Source organism: Zophobas morio, unplaced genomic scaffold, assembly GCF_036711695.1.
Source record: "Zophobas morio isolate AGI-343-1 ecotype UQ-CSIRO unplaced genomic scaffold, CSIRO_AGI_Zmor_V1 ptg000044l, whole genome shotgun sequence".
In the NCBI taxonomy this organism is placed as follows: Eukaryota; Metazoa; Arthropoda; class Insecta; order Coleoptera; family Tenebrionidae; genus Zophobas; species Zophobas morio.
Genome location: NW_026972149.1, coordinates 10000001 through 10020736, shown reverse-complemented (window position 1 = coordinate 10020736; position 20736 = coordinate 10000001). Strand labels below are relative to the sequence as shown.

Here is a 20736-nt window from a genome sequence, read left to right as displayed (position 1 = left end):
CACGCGATTACTTTATTATTGCTAGAGTTTTTGCGGTTGTTGAAGTTTCGCCCAAATGAAATTACTTACACTCCTCTGGTGTTGGAGTTGATAAATACAGACCATTTCGACAATGCATTTACTTGTTTAGTTATACGAACTCTGCAGTTACGAAAAGGAAATGAAATAAAGTTGGGGAAAATGTTAAACGCGTTTGCTTATTCGAAAGTGTTTTTATGTCGCTATTTATAGGAACGGCCAAATGGACGGACGCGATTTTTGTTGTTTAATACCGAGCAAAACAATTTCAAAGGAAACTGACTTCATAACGTTTAATAACCGAAATGCTCGCGGTGTTCGCGTCCTCTCGTAAATCTTGGACGCGGAGGACCGCGTTCGCTACAATGAAGAAACACTAAATTCATTTGTGCCGCACAAATAGTCCGGCTTGTCGAGATTAAGGTACGCGAAATAGAATCTTCTCCTTGGAGGTAATGCTAGACGTTTTAGAAATACTAGACATATGTTAATATAGTAGTGTGAGTACGAGTAGTGTTGATATAGTTGGTTTGTTACCTTTTCGATTACCCAGAGTATGCTCGTCTTGATTTTGGACCCCGACGATCCCATGATTTGCCAGACTTCCGACACTATCGCCGGTAGAGATTCGAAGTGAGATTTGAGCGCTAATTCGTCGAACATGAGCATAGAAATATTGACTATGTCTCGAATGTAAAATTCGTTGGCGTAGTAGGAGCGGTTTAAGAACGTTTTAAACTCTTCAAAATCCTGTTCGATCACTCTCAAATGTTTCAAGTCCTGCAAAAACAGATCTATCGAAGGTTTCGCGTCGTCCCATATGCCTCGGAGCGCGTCAGTAGTTTCAGCTCTGACGTATTGTTTGGTATTATTAATTCCCTCCAACACGTCGCTGTATAATTGCTTAACAGCAGATCGTATACCGTTCTGCAATAATCACAAAATAAACAATTACGCGTGCTGTATTACACCTGTGCGTATTACCTGTATATCCTGTTTCAGGTCCGGCCTCCACAGCAAACTCGACATGATAAGTCTGGAATGATTCAAACGTAGATAATACGCAACGTCCGAGACCCTAATGTCCTCGTAATCACGCCAGATATCAAACATGGCGCTTCTAGCGTCGGGAATCACACCGTACACATGAAGGCTCTGACTACCATCTGAAGTGAACAAAGTAAAATTATTCGGAGTGACAGAACGCCGGAGGGAGTGTCTTTTACAAAACTTTACTATTTTTGCGAATTATTCATACCTGTAGTCATGTTAAAGTCGAGTTGAACCAACTTTTCTTCGAAATTGAGGTAAAACTCTCCTGAGGCATTGTTCATCTCGTGGCTTGCTGATATGTTTGCCGTGTAAGTAGGGAACGCTCCCCCGTACCTTGTCCACAGATACGACAATTCCTGGCCCGCTTTTTTCTAAAATCATGAAATATCTTCAACGTGACGCGGCTGTCAAATAACTTGAAGCGTGCATGTATTATTTTTAAAAAATCTCTTAAGCTAATACGTGATGTCAACCAGAAAATATTGTTACGAACCTTTAGTTCTAATTCGTTTCGGGTTAAATCTACACGAGCCAATGCTTCCGCTGTTTGTAAAGGCAGATAGGATCGCTTGTAGTCGGTATAATGACCAGTGCTGTACCCGTAGGGATTCCAGTAAAAACCTCCATGTGTATTTAAATTAAGGTTAGTAGCGTCATGCAGCGCCCAGACTTTGTAAGTATAGTTGTATATAGTGGACGGTCGAGAGCTATCGTCAACCCTGGCTCCGACTACTAGCCTTTGTGAAGGATTTACCGAATAATCAACAGTTAATTGGGTGTCCAATAGTTTTTTGTCGTCGGATTCGTACTCTCCAAAAAAGGTGACGTCCTGAAAGGGTCCGTTAAGTCGGAGCGCTCAGATGGTTTAATATACCTACCTTTTGAAACGAGGGGTGTTTGATTTCGAGTAGAATTTCGTCGCGATGCAAAGCAGCACGTTTCCAATCAAGTCCCGCTTGCAACGTTTTCTTATCCTTGTCCCAAGTAAGAGACACATCGGTAGACATTGACAAGTCACTTATGTTATAGACACCCTTTGCCGTGAAGTTCCTGCGAGGATAGGCAACGTCTATCTGTACTTGCTGAGATTCGAACGCTTCGCTCTATATGAAAGAGATATTTCGATCTTGTGATAGGTTTTGAATGAATGAGTGCTTTATGACATTTATTACCACAGTTCTGTTGAACAGATCGAGATGGTATTCAATCCAAGTAGAAGGACTCAATTCGAGACGCGAGTGCTGCTTGAATTGTTGCTCTAACACGTGATAGCCCGTCCACAACTTAACTGTTCGGTTTGAATGGGTAGCTGAAAATGCTATCTGTCGGCCAGTTGAACTCGTTCGCACGCTCATTTCGCCGGTTATGTTGAATTTTGTCAGATTTTTTAAGTGATAAAGATGTAAATGTTTTGTATCCTGCAAAAATTACCCTTTTATTACTTTTAAACGGGCTCGAATGGGCGCAGTCAGGCACATAGCTGCGAGCACGTCTAGATGGACATTTGCCAAAAACGGCGCGTAAACTACAACGAACTCGACTAGCCGTTTCACCGTCAAAATAGTCATAAAACGAGGAAATCATAATTACACCAAATATACATTTGTTTGTGAGCACTTACCGGGACAGCAATAATTTTTCACTTTTTCGCAATTTTAAAAACACAGTGATGTCGTTTATAACTGTACAAGTGTACATATACTATGATCGACTCTTCCGCGATCGTCGTAGCAACGATCGAAACCATTGTTTCTGACACCGGAAAACGTGAAATTCCGGCATTTTTGTATGGCATTTTTCATCAAAATTTTACACATACACCAAACGACAATAAAATGAAGAATTCAACGCGAACTTCGATGTTGATAAAATATCGATAGAAAGACGCGTCACCTGAACGAACAAAAATTTGCTTAATAACATCGGACCGGTGGTGCGGTCAGTCTCGGTGGTTAAATTAAGGGCTATCTCTGGTTCGTGCAATTTAGCGCGTGAGGATGAACGCACAGACGAAAGTTAGTCTGATGACAAGGTAGTCGCGTGTAGTCATTGAATTTAGTTGTAGAATAGGATAGTTTGAGGGGTCTCCGCTGAACACGTTGTCTGTAACGATAAAGTGTTAGTGGTTACAAGTTAGCAGTTCGGTTTGAATGGGTCGTGCTAAAATTTGTGGCGAAGTTCATCGCCTTTATCGTATTGTTAGATATCGCGATGCCATTCATAGGTGTGGACGTTTCTAGAAGGGGCGATGACGAGGAAAAAGCTATCGACTTAATTTCGTGGAGGGTAACAGTACTATGAAAAACATTTGTCGGTTCTAAAAGTTTAAATTGGTGATAATTCACATCCCGGTGGATTAGGGAGAAATCGCAATCTGCCACAAGCTAGAGCGTGCTTATGAGTTGTGTCCGGCGACCGTTTGTTTTTCTCGGCTGGCTCATGTTTCAAACGGGCGAATGGATAGCCCAGCACGGCTCACATTCATCACTCGGGATATATACCAAAGTTTAAATCAATAGCGGTTCGTGTATGCACTGAGATAGATATATAGCCATATTGAGTGATGGAGATAAAACTATCAAACTCGTCAGCAACGCGAAAAACGTTCATAAATAACTGCAACCGCGGAAACCAGATCAAGTCGCCAGTTTCAATTACGAATCGATTAAGACTACCACTTCAACAACAACTGTTGATTACGACAAGAACAATTTCGCTCGGTAGTTAAGATTTGCGTTTTATCAACACTTCCGATTCGAGCTCCAGATATTTCGGAGGGTTTGAAATACGCGCACAGAACGCGGAATAATGAAACCAATGGCGGTCAGCAAAAGAGATAAAGAAGGCCGCATTGTGGTTTGGAGTACAAAATGGGGTCGGGGGTAAGGACTGTATGGTAGGTAGGGAAACAGCGCCGGGCGGCTATAGATTACGCTGGATTTTATAGGAGTCGCTGATTTATTTGATGCACCCACCACAGTCGGAGCGTTGGAGCCGTCCCTCGGCGCCCCGTATTCGTATCCGTGAACATAGTCTGCCCCGACGGGGACCAACTTGTTCTGCACCTCCACGTGGATCCTATCCTTATCGAAGCCCGCCCGTGACTCCGACTGGCAATTATACTTGCCTTCCAGGACTTTGTTTCCGTTATAGTCGACCGTAGCATGGCCCGTGCTCAGTCGAGGCCTTTCCTGAAACACCATTGAGAATAGAACAGAACAATAACTTTGATAAAAAAAGACAGTTCTAAATTGGAAAATTACAGCTCCCTTGCTCGCACACGGCCTAACTCAACCCAAATCGCTATAACGCGCCACAATCAGTTCAGACTCGGAACTTATCACACTAACTTTTCCTCTTCGTTATACCTAAAACAGACGCGCGCCGCTTCAAAGCCGAAAACGCGATCGCAACGCGACTTTTTGACTTTCTCCTGAGTAACGGGTTATTTATCAACCTCAGGCACGCCTACTCTTTCTCTCTCTCTTTCTCAAACTCTCTACCAATCACTACAGGTTTTCTCCCGTGGCATCACGACATCGTCGTGCTCGATAGAATAAGATTAGTCGATTCTGCTCGAACAGAATTTCGATAACGTACGTCCGATTCGGACCGCGTCCGTCGACTGTTCTCTTTTTAATACTCCAATTCGGTTGATAAGTTTACTCGCAGTTGTTCGACGCAATAATTACAAAAAAGTTTTTCGAGCGGCAAACACAATCGATGGACGGGCTGCTAATACTTTTTGTCGCGCTTTTAGATTTCGAGTCATTGTGATCGCCTTTTCTACAAATGAATGAATGAATGGCCTCTTCGCTTGCAAGTCGGTCGGGATAGTGCAGAAATGGGATGAGAAAAAAGGTTTGCACCAGATGACTATAATTGTATTAGCGGAAGTTAGGGAGGTCTTCTCTCCCTTCAGTGAAACTGTAGTCAGGACTCACCTCGTAGTTAAATTGAATGTTGGCTATGTGCCTAGTCGTCAGCGGCACTTCAATTACCAGTACACCTGTTGTATTACTTTTCAACACCGAACGCTGAGTTTCCCTAACACACTGACAGTCCAAAATTGCGTTATCATTAGGCCAGGATACTTCTAAATGTCGATTATACAAACGTCTGAAACAAAGGCAAAATAGCTATAATTTACCGTTAGTTGTTAGTGTGCAAGGCAACAACGGGCGGCAGCGAAGGAAACGAACTTCGTAGAGAAATACGACTTCCATCTCATCTTGAACATTCTAACCACAAACAACAATTACTTACGCATTAGTTTTTGTGTTAAAACGGGCTCCAACGTAACTAACGTTTCTGAACGGAATCGTCACATTTAACGTTCCGTTCATATTGTCTAGTCCCTTGTAATCGACTCGAGCGAATGCAAATGAGCGATTTTCGGGGTAAAACGCTTCGCACCTGAGAAAATCATCGATTTAGCAGTTTGTAATTACCAGTGTACATCGGATTCGCCCTTACGTGATGTTATGGTATGCATCGGAGCTTCTATAGCTCATTTCTGTAACAAGAGTCTCTTTATCGTCAAACTTGGGAGTCCGGAGTTTGTATACAACGTTCCAAGTATTTTGAGACCTCCACAAGTCCAGGTAATTGTTAATACGTTTGTTATTCCACTCCAATTCTACATTTCCTCCCATGCGTGTCTTATCAGCTAACGAGACCTGAATACCGAAGCTATCTCAATCAAACTTATTATCTTCTCTATCTGAACTTACGTTTCCCCAAGATCCGTACGTCTTCTTTGAATTGGCTGTACTATATTTACCTAAATATTCAACGGTTCTCAAATCCTTATCGTAACGCAACTTGCCTGCCAAACTATAAACTTCTTTAATGGGTGAAGGGGGCTTCACATGAGCTTCCAAATTCATGTTCTGGTAATTCGGCAGAGATAAGGTTACATTAGAACCAGCTCTACAATCAACTCTTGAAATTTAACCAAAATGTTACAAATTAATCAATACGTACGACCACAACGTGTCCACATTTACATCCCCTCCTGCTTTAATAAATTCAAACGACTGATTCGGATTAATGTAAAACCCTTCCACTCGAGACTGACTTTTATATTGTCGATTTTGATAATTTCCCACAGCTTTCACACACATATTTTCCAAAAATAACAAAACCCAGTCAACCTGAATATCTCCCTTGGATTCCGCCACTTCGAAATACGCTCGTCCGTTACGCTGCTGACCGGAAGCCCTAAAAGACCAACACCAATAATCAAAATACCGATAATTCGAACCTCGAAAGGGATTTTCGACGTTTCAAAAGGACTCGACGTTCCGTGATTATTTAAATCGTAGTAAAGCGTTAAAGCGTAAAAAATAAACGCTATCTGAAAATTTGTCGTGCTGCTTTAAAATTATGTACCGCAAATGTTATTGCCCTCTACGTTTCTCTCTCTTACGGTTATGTCAACGTGTGTGACTTCCACATTTAACGAATCGGCCCGGGTTTTGTCCCATGTGGTCACGACGCTATGCTCCGTAGAATAAACGGCGTCGTGTTGCCGTACCTTTGACCGTTTTCGCTTGACGGACCATCGGAGTGAGATGGACATTCGTTGCGTAATTGGGTTCGGATGACATATGTTGGGGAATCCATAAAAATGCAAAACCGAGATATGCAATTATGCAAGGGAATTGTGCTTAATTTAAGAAGATGTATGTGTAATAATTTTGCTTTCGTTATTTTAACGGATCGATCGCCAACGACAGCGGCAGTAGTCGGATCGTCAACATATTGAATTTTTTTTTAATGCAGTAATTTCGCTTTAGAATACCGGTGCGCTGCTAGTGCAGAGCTTAAGAATTTAAATTTGAAGAGACAAGCGAATTCGCTTCCGTTCATCAGTTGCTGCTGATTTGTTATAGCGAGAGACGCTGGTTTTACGATACGTTGTAGTAAATCAGCGGTAATAAATGTCTCTTTTTGCACCTGCTGGTAGGTAACGTACGCCAACACAATTTTAACAATGTCACTGAGTTAAGGCTGAAGTATTGGAGGCATTTAATTCTATCGCCAACGCATAGTTATGCAAATGTTGGCCGGGTTTACAAATCTCCTCGAAAAATGCGTAAAGTAAATAGTTGGCGTTTAGAACGTTTACTACAATGGATTTGTCATTTGCTTGCAGACTTTTCTCGTTGTGTTTGCACATGCGAGAGAGGGGATTAAATGAGATAATATATTAAATTTGTGCGGTCCGGTTTGAGACTAATTTTCCACGATGATTGGGTTAAAAAAGGTTGATAAGTCCGCGTGAAGGGAAAATTCAAGTGAAAATGACGAGGAAAGAAGGCAATACCCGCGAGGGTGGGGGGGAGGGTCTGCATTGAAAACGCTGAGTCATACCGACTATAAACAAGCATCAGCCATTAGAGGCCTTGTTGAAAGTTCCACAGTTTTCGTAGGATCGTCGCGAATATTTAGAGGGAATAATAAATGGAAGATACAGAATCAATTTTATCAAAACCGTGCGTTCCGTGCCACATTTGAATTGATATATTAAAGTTTTAGCGCAAGCGTGAAAAATTCAGCTGATAATAATTATTTTCAATTTCTGAAAGGACAGGAAGAACAAGAGGAAAAAAGTAGATTAAAGACAAGATTAAGCTACGGTGAAGTTTGTTTGCGGTTGTCTACAAATAAACACCTACACTTATTAGAATTAAGGTTCGCTTCGTCGTTGTTAAAAACGGAGCTAAATTAAAATCTTGACCCAGTTTGTGACTCGGGTTGCGATTCCCATGCGTGTTTAGTTCCAGGGGCATGATTTCAGTTTTCAGTTAGTCGCAACTTGAGTCTTGTACTATGTGGTTAATTCTTAAATCACTCCTCGGGGAGGGATAGACAAGTGCATGCGTTCGAAATTGGGGAACGTTATGGAAAGTCGAGGTCCGTTCTCTCGACTCATGCCCCGTTCTTTATCGCGGACGAACGCTTTCTTTCTCCCAGAAGCGTTGGAGATTTTATTTAGCTCATGTGTTTTATGAAGGTAAAGAAAATAGTTTTCGGGACGTTATAGAGAATTAATTAGGGGTTCATAAAAACGACGGGAGCCGGAAAGAGGAGAAAAGGTTTGCAGTTAATATTTTACATGTGCCGTATCTTTATGCGCTTTGTCGTTCGACGCGGAGTGGCGTACGGTAGAAAGCGATGAAAAGTGAGCGTGCTGTAGTTTCCAGGCTCCGGGCGTTGGGGATTGTTTAAATCAATCATCTTTTTACCGTATGCGACAAATTGTGAGGTTATATGTTACGAGTGGATGTTTCGGCTTAGAGCACCCCCCATTTTATCACCACGCACGAGGGTACGAGCGATACTACCGCAAGCCATCATATATTTTACACGATTCTGACGTAAGCTGCAACATTATAAGAAAACATATTTGTGTAGCATCGATTTTTCAATTAAACGCTATCTCAGGAATAAATTCTCGTGAGGTAAAATTATAATAAATTAAGCGGATTTGATAATGTCTTTCAAAGCGGCGAAACAGTCGATTGCATAAAGCAGGCAACTTACACAACAGAAGCCCCTAACTTTGGATTCTCGAGCTTCGGAATGGGAGTTCGAGCTGCTATTGAAATGCTAGTACCAGCTCGGGTCGATGTTGCATTCGCTTGCACCGCGAACTTGTTATACACCTGATGGGATGTGTCTACCTAAAACACAGAAACGTTAAAATGTCATTTTTGTTCAACGACAGACGACGACTCGTACTTGTAAATCTAGCTGCCAGTTTAATTTATGCCTTGTCATAAGATTCGCCTCAAATCTAGTGAATTTGTCTGAATGTTGCGCACTACCAGTCAATATATAACTCCCATCCTCTTTGCCCTCCAATTTGTATTCGAAATTCAGCGGATCGCTACCATCTTGGGGAGTCAACTTGATTTGGGCGTCTACGGGGACTTTTCCTAACATATTCGCATGACCGTTAATTCTAAATTCCTTATTTTTCAAATACAAATTTCCATAAATACTCTTCGATTTCGGCGAACTTTGCGAAACGTGAGCCGACAACGTTATCGGAAACCTTTAAATGCAACATTCTTTAATAACAACGAACCGACCAAATATCGCAGTAATTACTTTTTCCCGTTGAAATTAATATTCGACGTTGCTCGGAAAACGTTCGTCCTGAACGTCGAATTCACTTCGATCTCCAACGGGTGCACTTTTACCAATGACCAACTATCCATTTCTTTCTCGGTTACATGAACCTTTATTCCGGTTTGCGAATTTTCCATTCCTTGATAGGGCGTTTCCAGAGCGGTTATTGCGTAGAAATGGTTTAAGGACTTGTACATCCAGTTCGCTTTAAAACAGACCTAAAACCGGCCGAGTCTAGAAACGGCGACGCGTCCCCCGAGCTCACGTCCGTGACTCGGGCGGACGATTGTCGCGTATTTCGCGACAAACAGAGAAAGGGCGCTTCTCTCGTTAACCTACCTCGTTTTTGAGAACTCTCTCGATTTTAATTCTCGTTTCGATCGAGTGGTCGTCTTGTACCGTCTTCTTCGTAAAAACTATATCCGTCGGCGGGATTTCGAACGTCGGAGTTATGGCCTCGAGCGAAACGGCTGCATTGAATAAGCCATTAAACACCTAAAATTGCGCTCGATTTGGTACAGGGACTTAATGGAGGTTGCAATTACTCCGATGCTCTTAAGGGCTGTCCAGTGTAGTTTCAGTGAGCTCCGATGATGACTAACCGCGAGGGTGTAAGATTCGATCCCGGTATCATGATCGCGATCACGGTTGCGGTGAACCCACATAAGCTATGTAAATATGTGCGCATACATCTAAATAACTTGGGCATATCAAGTTGCGAAATAGACCTAGCGAGTGAATTGTTTCTGTTCGAGAATGGCCAGCGCCAACGCTGCACACGTTTCGAGACTTGTATAGCGAGCTCACGAGAAAGTACACTTCGTAGAGACCTCAGTGCAGTTAGAGAAGTTTAAATTGACGTGTCCAGATTCGAATTGAAAATCATGTCTTTTGTTGAGACTTCACATGTTTACCTCTGCTTTGGTAGTCACTGATATATCGCTGCTATTTGTAGTCACTGATAAATTGGTCCGGTATATGTTAGTCTCTGTCTCGTGAGTGGCCCGGACTAACAGCTGAGGAAGGTTTTCCAGAGGAGTGTATATTTGGAGAGTTGTATTATATCTTTCTTCTTCGGCTTCTCCCACGTTAATGGCGTACGATGCTAAGACACCGGTCTGAAAAATGGCGAATTTAAACGAGTCCAATTGGAAATTCCTTAATCATTACTCTAATCCAACGAGTGCGGTTTTGATAATCCAGACCTAGACCCAAGTCGTATTTATGTCCCGGAATTATCTGGAGATTGTAAGAGGACGTAATGAATTTGAAAGTATCGTACGGTGTTGTTATTCTGAGATCATTTTTCATTGTCATTACGTCCTAAAATGTGAAGGATTAATTACAGGCTAATGGTGTGGCCAAGTATTTACAATAAATTCAAACACGTCGTTGACTGTAGCGTTACCAGCTGGGAGGGATAATGTGGCATCCAGAATGTACACTGGTCCTTCTTGATCAATATCCAGCGTTCCTTCCATGGTCGGATAAATAATGGCATCGATTTTGATGCTACCAGTCCAATTAAGACTATCCTCCTCCTCCTCGTCCTCTTCCTGATCTTCTTCATTTTTGTGTTCTGACCAGCTACGACCTTCTAACATTCTTCCATAAATATCGTGCGTCCTGATTCCCATCTCTTTCAGCAATTTCGGTTTAGGTATGCAGAGAACAGCCACTCCTAACTGAAAATACATAACAGTCGGTGCGAACGAATAGCCATTATCGTTAATTCGTAACGCGCACTTTTCTACTAATAACAATTAATTTAATGACTCCGATTATGATCCGGGACGGAACGCCAGAAGTAAAGGCGGGTGATAAATCGGTATTTGCTTATTAGGTGGTCTGAATAGACAGAGGGTGCGTAAAGATGTGCCAGATCGTAGCGATAGCCGTAATGAGATGTATTACACGTGACTTCGACGGCGGCATTCGGCAGTAAAATAGCGGCTTTGGCAGGCCAAGATCTCGGACTCAGATTGCAGCTTTCACTTTAAACGCGGTCGATCGATAAGCGACACCGGCAAACTTTGCGAATGGATGCTTCTCAAAACAGCACGGATATCCGAGCATTACTCAATCTAGGTGAATTATAAATCCTGTCGCTCTATAGATGAAAGATTGGTATTCCGTAACACATATACAAACCTTATACTGGGATAGCTTGATGGAAACTTCAAAGTCTAAGCCTTCTTTGAATATGAGTTTAGAGACGATACCGTTTTCTTCAAAACCTTCGATGGGAGTGTAAATCTTGTATGAGTATTCGAAGTCTATGACATTTACATAACGCCAAACACCAGTAAATCCTAACATAAACGAGTTCCAACGTGCTCGGAAATCAGCCTAAAAGATCAAATTGAAATTAGTTGCATCGAACGAACATCGACTGCACAAGTCACCTCGTGCGGCTTCAGTTTCCCCACGACGAAAATTTCGCGCAAGAACGAGATCGGGGTACCCAGGCTCAATTTGACGTCGAAATTTGTTATATCTTCCATTTCTAAAAGAATCTCCACTCCTAATGTACCCGAGGGATAGGCGATTTGGGCCACCAAGTGACGTCGTTCTTCGGAAAGACCAAAACGACCCACCATGGTTTTGTATTTTTCGATCGGCGTCGTCACGTTGCACACAAACATGCTATTCGTTAATTTGCGCAGATTACCTATAACGGAAACGTTCGACTATAACGATAACGATAACGGGAAAACAAACGACGTTCACCTTCGAAACTCGCCGTGAACTTTTTATGGTCTAAGTCGAGAGTGGCGACGCCTCTCAGATGCTTAGTTTTTGTGTAATACATTTTACTGATGAGATGACTCCTGCGACAGGCGTCGAACGGGGTGGTTGCAGTTACCGCACCCATTAGAAGATTCGTGTAGTTGTGGTTCTTTTCTACTTTCCAGTTACTTTGGATATCGATCACGTGTTCTGGAGAATACTGAAAATATAGCGAGTGTGTACGCGAGTGACGACGAAAAGTCAAAACGGGGTTACCATTAGTCTAAGGGTGGTGTCCAGTTTGGAGGTATCTTGGTTGTGACTGACGTAGGCGCTGAGAGTCGGTATGTGTTTAAGAGTGCTTGTTAGGGAAGTTTTCAGTTTGCATTCAAACGCCGCGTCACTTATTGAATAATCCTCAAATAAATCTAAAGTGACGTTCTCGTCGTGTTTCCAATATATACTGCCGTTAATGCGATACATGTTGCGGTTGTGGTGATAGCTAAAATGTTGATGTTTTTAGTAGCGGGTAGTGGTGAAGCTAAAAGTTATTACCCTCCATTAATCGTGGTTTTTTGCCATCCGTCAAAAGGGGTAACGATCTGAGAATTAATCACGATATATGTTTGGCGGTCCGTATTGTAATCAACCTGAAGTTTAACTGCAAATGACTGTTGATCGGCCCAGGATAATCGAACGAGGGTGTTGAAATGGCCACCTAATAATAGAATAAATAGAAGAGAAACGGAAGGTGAATTAGAGTGTTTTCTCACTTTCGAGGAGGAAATCAAAATTAGCAAGGATAGTCCTCCCGGGATAAGATATAAGAAGATTTCCTTTATAATTGAAAGACGCAAGCTTAGTGAAGTTACCGGAAACCACAAGTTTTTGGTTGTTGTCGCGGTTAGCGTCCCACTTCAATTCGAGCCCAGCAGCTTTGTACGTTTCCTTATTATGTTCCCAAACTGCAAAATGTATGTCTCGGAGCCTGGTGAGTATAAAGGTGGTATTGATTATAAAGCGTGTTATGGGTGAATTAATGCAAACTTACTGGTCAATGTGGAATTCAAGAGAAACTCGCCGATGATCCCCAAAGTAAACAGAGCTCAGCATTGAGTAGCGCTGGGCTTTGTATTTCAGTTCGACCTGGGTTGTAGTTTCTTGAGGTGAGACAACGGTATGTTTGAGGTAGAGACAGTAATTATTTGTGTCATGATCTGCCTGGAACATGTCCCAAATAATCTCCGTTAAGTACAGAAACACTTGCTTTGTCTTTGTTAGAACGTGACTTTTTAGACAGTTAAATAATGAGAAAACGTCAGGCGTAATTAATATGTGCAGGTGACAGTCAGTCGATCGTTTAAGTAACTCTCTTACCTTAAAATCGATCTCAAGTTTGTCGTTGTCGCGGTTGAATTGCAGGTTTAAGGTTATATCTTTAAAAGCGGGAGATCGGAGGATCAGTTTCAATTGACGATTGGACGAATTGGGCGTAGTTTTAACTTGGTAGATGCCACTGGCCGAGGCGTTGTGGCCGCTGAACCACGTTCCTCGTACATCCACCTAAAAGCGAAATTATCAAAAACGATAATGCGTAATGTGCCAGTCCATTAGCAAAGGCGGCGTTTTAAATCGTATCATATCCTAACTAGCAACCAACTCGAACAAACGATCTATTACTTGCTCCCTTGGGACGTTCTACTTTACTTATATCAGAAACTTTCGCACTGAAGTCTTCTTTTCGAGACACAAAAATAATTAATGTGAAAACTTACAATATACTGGGAAGCGACTTTTTCCTGCAACTTTCCCTCCAAGATCATCGGAGTAAATGATGGAACCGTTATATTAATTCGCCCTTCCATATGCTCCAACTGCGTTCGGGGATGCGACCAAAACACGGCCACCGAAACCTCCTTATCGTTCCCATATTTAATGACCATGAGAACGTCGACGTTCGGATTCTTTACTTCGACGGTGAACTCTCCTTTCAAGTTTAAACCGGTTGATTGTTTGCTAACGGACAAAATCGTGTTGAAAGTTCGAGTGCTGTCAAGTAATGATTTATAAGAAAACAACCACTCCAACTTCAATTTATGTAACTCGGCCTCCGGATGGTTTTTCTCTAATGGGCACGAAGTCAAGTCAAATTTCGACTCGACGTGACCGCCGCCTTTCTAAAAATGAAACACTCGATTCGGTTCGAGACGCATAACGAACGAACATACCTGAAGTTTAAAGTTTGCGTCGAAATTAAAGTTCGGATAAGACGTGCTAAAGAGGCTGCAAGTCCCTCTAATATCGACTAGGTTTTTCGGGGATCGATCAGCCAACGAGAAAGCAAACATAACTCGCTGTTCTTTTGTCTTAGCGAATTTGTAATCTAACTTCAAATTTGCAGCCACCGACGCTTCCGTTTTTGATATATAACCAAACAGCTTCGAGGACAAACGCTTGGTTTGAAATTTCAGGTCTACGTCGTATTGCGACGTTCCCCTCTTACTAACCAACTTTAATGTTCCTGAAATTAATCGAGTTAAAAACTTGAACATATCGAGTGTCTCGCGCAAAATGCACACCCTTTATTCGATTTTATTTATCGAGTAGTTTAATCGAATCAAAGCGGCGGACATTTTTTGTCGACGAAACTTCCAACTTTTCGGGCTGAGATAATGATGAATCGGTCCTGTTGTTGCATAAATAACGACCACGTTGTAAATCGTGAACGGTATTAAAAGTTCATAATCGCAAAAAGTGGAAGCAAGCAGATATTTGCTTAGAATTAGCGCGACTCGAGAATTATTTACAGACAAAATGAGGCACGATGTTTAAACAACGTTATAAATGTTTGTGCAGCTAAGATTTAATAAAGCGGCGACTGCTCTAAGTTTTATGGTGTTTAAAAGAAAAAAAAATGGAAGAAAAAAAGAATTAATATCTGACCTTGCAGTTCGAGCACCCTTTCGCCGTTGATGCCCAAATATATTTTAGGGCGGTAGATAAATCCGTGCCTGCTGTCTCGCCGAATCAGGGAGAGTTCCAAGTCAAAATGCTTTTTGTCGTTGATGGTGAGGACCAATTGGAGATACTTTTCGCTGTCTGTGTTTTTATATTTGCCTCTCGCCAGCACGGTTCCAGCCGTAGATTGCAGGAAGAGAGTAAGATTTTGGCTTTGCCTGTCGACTGTGAAATTAGCGGAGAAAAGTCGGCCCACGGAAGAGCCCGGAGTATCGAAGGTCAGGGAAACAACGCTTAAATCTTTTTTGTCGGTCCATTTGTATTCAAATAAATAAATTTTAGCGGTCGGATCAGATTTTTCAAGAAACAATCTAAATCCAGAAGGACCCGCTAAAACAAAGTAGGGTGCTTTATTTATTTTAGTCACGTTTATAAAATGATATTCTCCGCAGAGCTTAAGACCGACAGTCTTGTCTACAGCTGGCCATGAACAGATCGATTTCGAAACGCGATGCTTCGAAAGACCACTCTGCAATTGTTCGACATTACGTTTCATCACTATAAGTTCGTATCTGCAAAATTTTATTTAGTGGGGTTTTTCGGAGGTAGGACGATTTCGCTTACTTGGCTCCAAATATTTCGGAAGTTTGACGTGGGATGCTGAATTTAACGTTGACAAGTTTAAAACCCCGTATTTTTATATCGCCCTCGATTGCGCTCGAAGTGTACATGCTTGATTTCAGTTTAATGCCGGTAGTGGCGTAAAAGGCGTCTACCGACATAACACCTGTTAAATCGAGAGATATACTCGGCCTAATATCGACTTTGAGGTCTAACTCTTTGGTTTCGATAAAATTGGGAGCATGCAAAGAACCAAATAATTTCAGGTTTATCGAGGCCGTCCCTAGGGCGTTCAGGGATATGGGCAATCCGGCCCCACTAGGCACAACGTAGTTACTATCCAGAAACATTGCCGCTTTGTTGTAATTGATTTCCTGTAATGAAAGTAATTAAATGAGCTGTCGTGGCCGGGTTGCTTGAACCGAACCGCTAAATACTTACTTTCCCAGAGAGAATTCGCTTTAAGTGATCTACAGGGTTGAGGGTTCGCAGGGCCGCCTTTATCTCCTCGTCTCCGTCGAACGTGGCGTACTTCAACTCGTTGCCGAAAACTTTAAGGCCTAAAGACACCTGTTGTAACAATAATCATTAAAGAGTATACGGCACAGATGCCGACCGAGGCACATACCTTCGGTTCGCCCGACGAGTTTTCCATAACGTTCGGTAATCTATCGATCTCGGATTTCAAGACTTCATTTTCCGACGCACTTCTACTGAAACGTACTTTTGAGATCTTCTCTTTCAGTTTCTCAGAGTTTAATGGTCCTTTAGGTCCGAACATTGACTCCAAATAATGCTCGAAACCCTCAAGTCGTCCGTACACCTGGAGCAAATTGAAAAATCACCCGGATCGACCCCAATTATAGCACAAACCTCCATTAAATTTATCGACTGCCCGAAAAGATCCACCGTCAAATTCAGCATCGCCGTTTTGGGGACATAAGAAGACGGGGAGAAAATTACATTACCATCGTAATTAGCTCCAACATTATACTCCTCGAAAAATACGGAACCTTCACGATGATGCGAGAATTTCCTCACATCACTACTGAATTTCTTAACCAAATTTAGATCGGAAAGTAGACCCTGTATTTCCACTCTGCTGGGAATGGAGGATTTCATCAAATTATTTAAATGACTCCAAACAAACGAACCGACTGTAAGAAATATACATTATTTAAACAGAATTAGCCGAATAATCTTCCACATCACCTTGGTTCACGTCTTCGTTTTCCAAACTATGCTTAACCGTGCGTATCATCAAATAATTAGGACACCGCATTATTTGGAGATACGAGGCGATACGCACTTCAACGTTTTCGTCTTGATTCCTAAATAAACTTTCAAAGTAGTCGCGGGATTCCGTACACGGTAAACGACGATAAGCTTCCACGGCAGCCACGCGAATTGCTGCATCAATTTGACTATCCTCGATAATACTGACTAAATAACGTTTGATGCTATCTGTCACCACTCCTATATTCCCTAAAGACTTTAGCGCCACTATAATCTACAAAATAACCAAATTTATCCCCGTCCCACAACTTTTTCATACTTTTACATACTTTGTCCTGCGACTCTCTATTGAATGGTTTCCATCGGTAAACACTCACAATCAGATTTTCTATATGGTTTAAAATCGTCCCTACCGATTCGTTCTGTATGCAGTCCGAATGCGCCGAACAATACGTGTGTGTTAACGCCGTAACGCTGAAGGCTACGTTTACGTCGAACGGTTTTTTTTGAAGTAGTTCAGCCACGGCTCTCATCATGTTTTCGTCGGGCCTCGAAATGAACGCTATCGACATCATCCACTCTTTAGCTATATTTTCCGGAACTCCTCCTTTCGACATTATGTCTGTCATGAGACCGACGGAGCCGGCAGTGTTGACGTACGGCAACGCATCCAGCATATGTTTCCTACGAACAACAAAAAAACCTTGAGTAACTTTTTGCTTCGACAAAATGACTGACGTTTTCGTTTACTAAAGCCCCGCACACGCTTGACCGAAATGACGTGTTTGTGTTCGCGCAACGTTCGCAGTCAGGTGTGTACGCGGCTTAAACCAAGTCGCAAGGGAAAACGTCTTTGTCCTTTCAGTTCTGTCGGGTCTCTGAGGAACGAATGCGACTTGTTGTGGTAGTTGTGCAAACGAAACGGATTTAGCTTCATAATTAGGAGAAGAACAAACATACTTTCCCGTAGGGCAGGTCGTGCTGGCGTGTCTGTACAGAATCGAGAGTGAAGGATAGGAAAGAAGCCGCAAGGTTTGAATAAATTTAGTGAATAAATCCGAGAACTCTATTTGAACGTCATCTGTACTCTGCTTGCACATTTTCTTGATCAAATCTCTGGATGCTCTTAGCTCTCCGTGTGTACGTTTAGGGGAAGGGACGTGGTCGAAAAGCAAGGAAGTCCTTCTCGATATCTCCAATTGTTCTCCCAGTGTTTCGACATTTTCACCCTGTAGAATCAATCTCTGCACTACAATGGTGGTGGCACCTGCGTCCTGATTAGAAAATGGCTGTAAAACGTGAGTCTCCTCGCATGTGATTTCGTTGTAGATGTTGTGATCGATCGACATTTCGCATCTACTCGACGACTTCAGCAAATTCTTCCCTTCCTGCAATTCCTGAAACAATCACCGTATAACTCTCGTCATCACGCAGCAGGAATGGACGCATTATACCGCAAATTCCATCTCAAAAACCGACACTTGACTAGCTCGCTTCGAACAAGAATCAAATATATTTTTGTTTAGGCAGACCACGGATACGCTTTCGAAGCGAATAAAACAAAAGTGGCAGCTGCTCCAATCGAGGGTAACGTTTTCTCAAGATAGTTTATTTAAATAAAGTTAATTCGAATGAAAAGTAGGGGCAAGGTGCGCGTCGAGAGTTAATATCTTTTATCTAAAGGTGGATCATCCGGAACTTACCGGTCGGAAGTTGTAGGGGACGGATTGCACCATGGAGTTAAGTTTGGCTCGATTCTCGCAGGCATTTAGATCTTTGGTTTTATGCAAAATGAGACTGGTTTCCTTGGCTCCTTGAACGTAATACAGCGTCGGGCATTGTCCTCTAACGTCCTCTTCAGTGGTGGAGTGGTCCAGATCGAACCTCTTCATCGTATTATGGAGCAGAGATAAGATGCCCCTCTTGAAATTTAAAACCCAATTTTTTTCTTCTTCGTTTGGACATATCTCCGAGATAATCCCATCATTAAATGCAAATCTTAGAGAGAATTCGCTTATCATATCAGAAAATTCTTGACTATTAGCGTGCGGTAAAGTTTCCTGACCGTCCTCAGAAGGGTTTTCACTTAATTTAAGATCCGATAGGGTCAAGAGTCCGTCGCAAGGTGTTAGGAAATTCAGAGTCACCGTCCCTTCTACATGCAAGCTTGACTCATTCTTGCTCGTGCCGTTAAAGAACGACCTTACGTTTACTGAATACTTGTAATTTTGTTGAGTGCCCGGACCGTATTTGAATTTTCCGGTACCTGAAACAGTTCGCCATCATTTACGGTCCACATTATAGGTATATTTGTATTCAAAACCACGATACATTTATTTCGTCCATTCAAGAAATTTGACGGAATTTTATTAAGGCAATTATCAAATTAACGTAGTTAAGACGCGCTTGCAATAAACAAAGCACCGGAAAGCTCAATTGTTCTCGACTTGATGTAACCATATAATAAGCTACAAACTAATGAAGTACCTATTCTCCGCACACAATTGTTGTAATTGATGAACGACAGACCGAAAATTCTAAAATACGCAGGTGGCATTAAACAGGCTAACTCTTTGTGTCCACTTTCGTAGAACAAAAGATTCTATTACAATGGAACGCACTAATCCGAACTCGTCACTCCCACGAGACGCCACTGTTGAAAACAAAAAATGGTTTCTGTGTGACGACACACTACAAAAATAATCGCAACAATTTCGTTAATACCATCAGCGAAATTTTGATAAGTCGCTTAAGTAATTACATCTTTTCGAAATTTTTGTTTCATAGCCCACCCAGATGGTGGAACCGCCTTTAACAAATTATGTCCACCCATTCGGAAATTATGAGTCCTTAAAGCAAACTTATTTGCTCTGCCCGAATCAATTAACCTTTTAACAATTTTGAATGGGAATTACTGTCGGAAAACTGCAGACTTCGTTTCATCTTCACAAAAATACACGTTCATTAAGACATACAAACTTTTAACAAGAAATATGCTTTTAATTTACACTCGATATAACATCTCAGACGAATACCGCTACGACTACATTTTTCTGTCGTTATTAAATAACATCGAGTATCTTTGAAGTATCTGCAGGTATACACTTTATACTCTCAAGGAAGTAATTGAATTAACAAATGGATTTGTGCACTTTGACAACCGTAAATTGAGTTGGACTTACGTTAGGAACAGTTTGAATAATACTCGATTCGGTTATGCCCGAGTCGCAAGCTTTACAGGATTTTATTAATACCCAAACCAAAATTGGGGCTCTTAGTTTACTTTTAAAGTGGGAGCTAATTTAATTCATTATGATTTATTTAAGCGTGACATTTGTTTTTCAAAATTTTCCCAACGAAAGTGTTTATTCAATAAATTGACAATGTTAAAATATTTATACAACTCGGAGCCTTTATTATTCGACCTGAATTATTGGTTGCCTATCTATAACGCAACAAACACTTAAAAGTTAGGTTAAGGTACTAAAACATTAGTTATCTCTCTCTAACGTCGAGGAATCTAAAATTCATTTTAATCGTTGATATTGTTACCATTTGTTGTCTTAAAGGCATGTTTTTCTGTTTACCAAGAAATTAAGTTTGTATCTTGTAAACAATAAATAGTATTTCTTCGTGATAATAATTATCCAAGATTGCTGCAGTAGAGGAAGTTCTGCGGAGCATCAAGTGCACAAAGACTTCGCTGAATATTTTCTTTTTTTTATTATTTATCTTATTTTCTGAATGAAGTTGTTTTAAGTTACGCTTTGTAACAATGACACCATTTCTACTATCTAGTTACAAAAAGTTAACAACTTTTGCTCTGGCATGCGTTTTGCTTTATTAGGGAAGTTATAATTGGCGGGTTAAAGTAGACGGTTCAAGCTTTTTTCAATCGATGAGATGAATATTTAAAAGAATTCTCGAGCGTTATTAAAAATTGATAATTTCTCACGGGTTAATTCGAATAAAAATTTA

General features: G+C 41.5%; 1 protein-coding gene across 1 annotated transcript in view; it reads right to left on the bottom strand.

Moving 5' to 3' along the window:
* Positions 1–20736, bottom strand: part of LOC135141730 (uncharacterized) — a 43648-nt gene that overhangs the window by 10770 nt on the left and 12142 nt on the right. Inside the window, exons 4-41 of the mRNA XM_064073093.1 lie at positions 18462–19024; positions 17719–18155; positions 17088–17442; positions 16735–17032; positions 16396–16679; positions 16151–16345; positions 15964–16092; positions 15526–15896; positions 14887–15473; positions 14172–14464; positions 13719–14120; positions 13321–13506; positions 12995–13164; positions 12717–12931; positions 12499–12661; positions 12220–12445; positions 11944–12163; positions 11619–11884; positions 11365–11562; positions 10587–10898; positions 10384–10536; positions 10128–10331; positions 9553–9708; positions 9193–9431; positions 8821–9136; positions 8623–8762; positions 6058–6294; positions 5805–6003; positions 5548–5750; positions 5338–5487; positions 5016–5190; positions 4047–4262; positions 2244–2489; positions 1950–2174; positions 1565–1900; positions 1277–1442; positions 1003–1184; positions 556–945 (exon numbers count right to left, since the gene is read on the bottom strand). Coding sequence (XP_063929163.1) covers positions 556–945; positions 1003–1184; positions 1277–1442; positions 1565–1900; positions 1950–2174; positions 2244–2489; positions 4047–4262; positions 5016–5190; positions 5338–5487; positions 5548–5750; positions 5805–6003; positions 6058–6294; positions 8623–8762; positions 8821–9136; positions 9193–9431; positions 9553–9708; positions 10128–10331; positions 10384–10536; positions 10587–10898; positions 11365–11562; positions 11619–11884; positions 11944–12163; positions 12220–12445; positions 12499–12661; positions 12717–12931; positions 12995–13164; positions 13321–13506; positions 13719–14120; positions 14172–14464; positions 14887–15473; positions 15526–15896; positions 15964–16092; positions 16151–16345; positions 16396–16679; positions 16735–17032; positions 17088–17442; positions 17719–18155; positions 18462–19024 — 9803 coding nt within the window. The remainder of the gene's footprint in view (positions 1–555; positions 946–1002; positions 1185–1276; positions 1443–1564; positions 1901–1949; positions 2175–2243; positions 2490–4046; positions 4263–5015; positions 5191–5337; positions 5488–5547; positions 5751–5804; positions 6004–6057; positions 6295–8622; positions 8763–8820; positions 9137–9192; positions 9432–9552; positions 9709–10127; positions 10332–10383; positions 10537–10586; positions 10899–11364; positions 11563–11618; positions 11885–11943; positions 12164–12219; positions 12446–12498; positions 12662–12716; positions 12932–12994; positions 13165–13320; positions 13507–13718; positions 14121–14171; positions 14465–14886; positions 15474–15525; positions 15897–15963; positions 16093–16150; positions 16346–16395; positions 16680–16734; positions 17033–17087; positions 17443–17718; positions 18156–18461; positions 19025–20736) is intronic.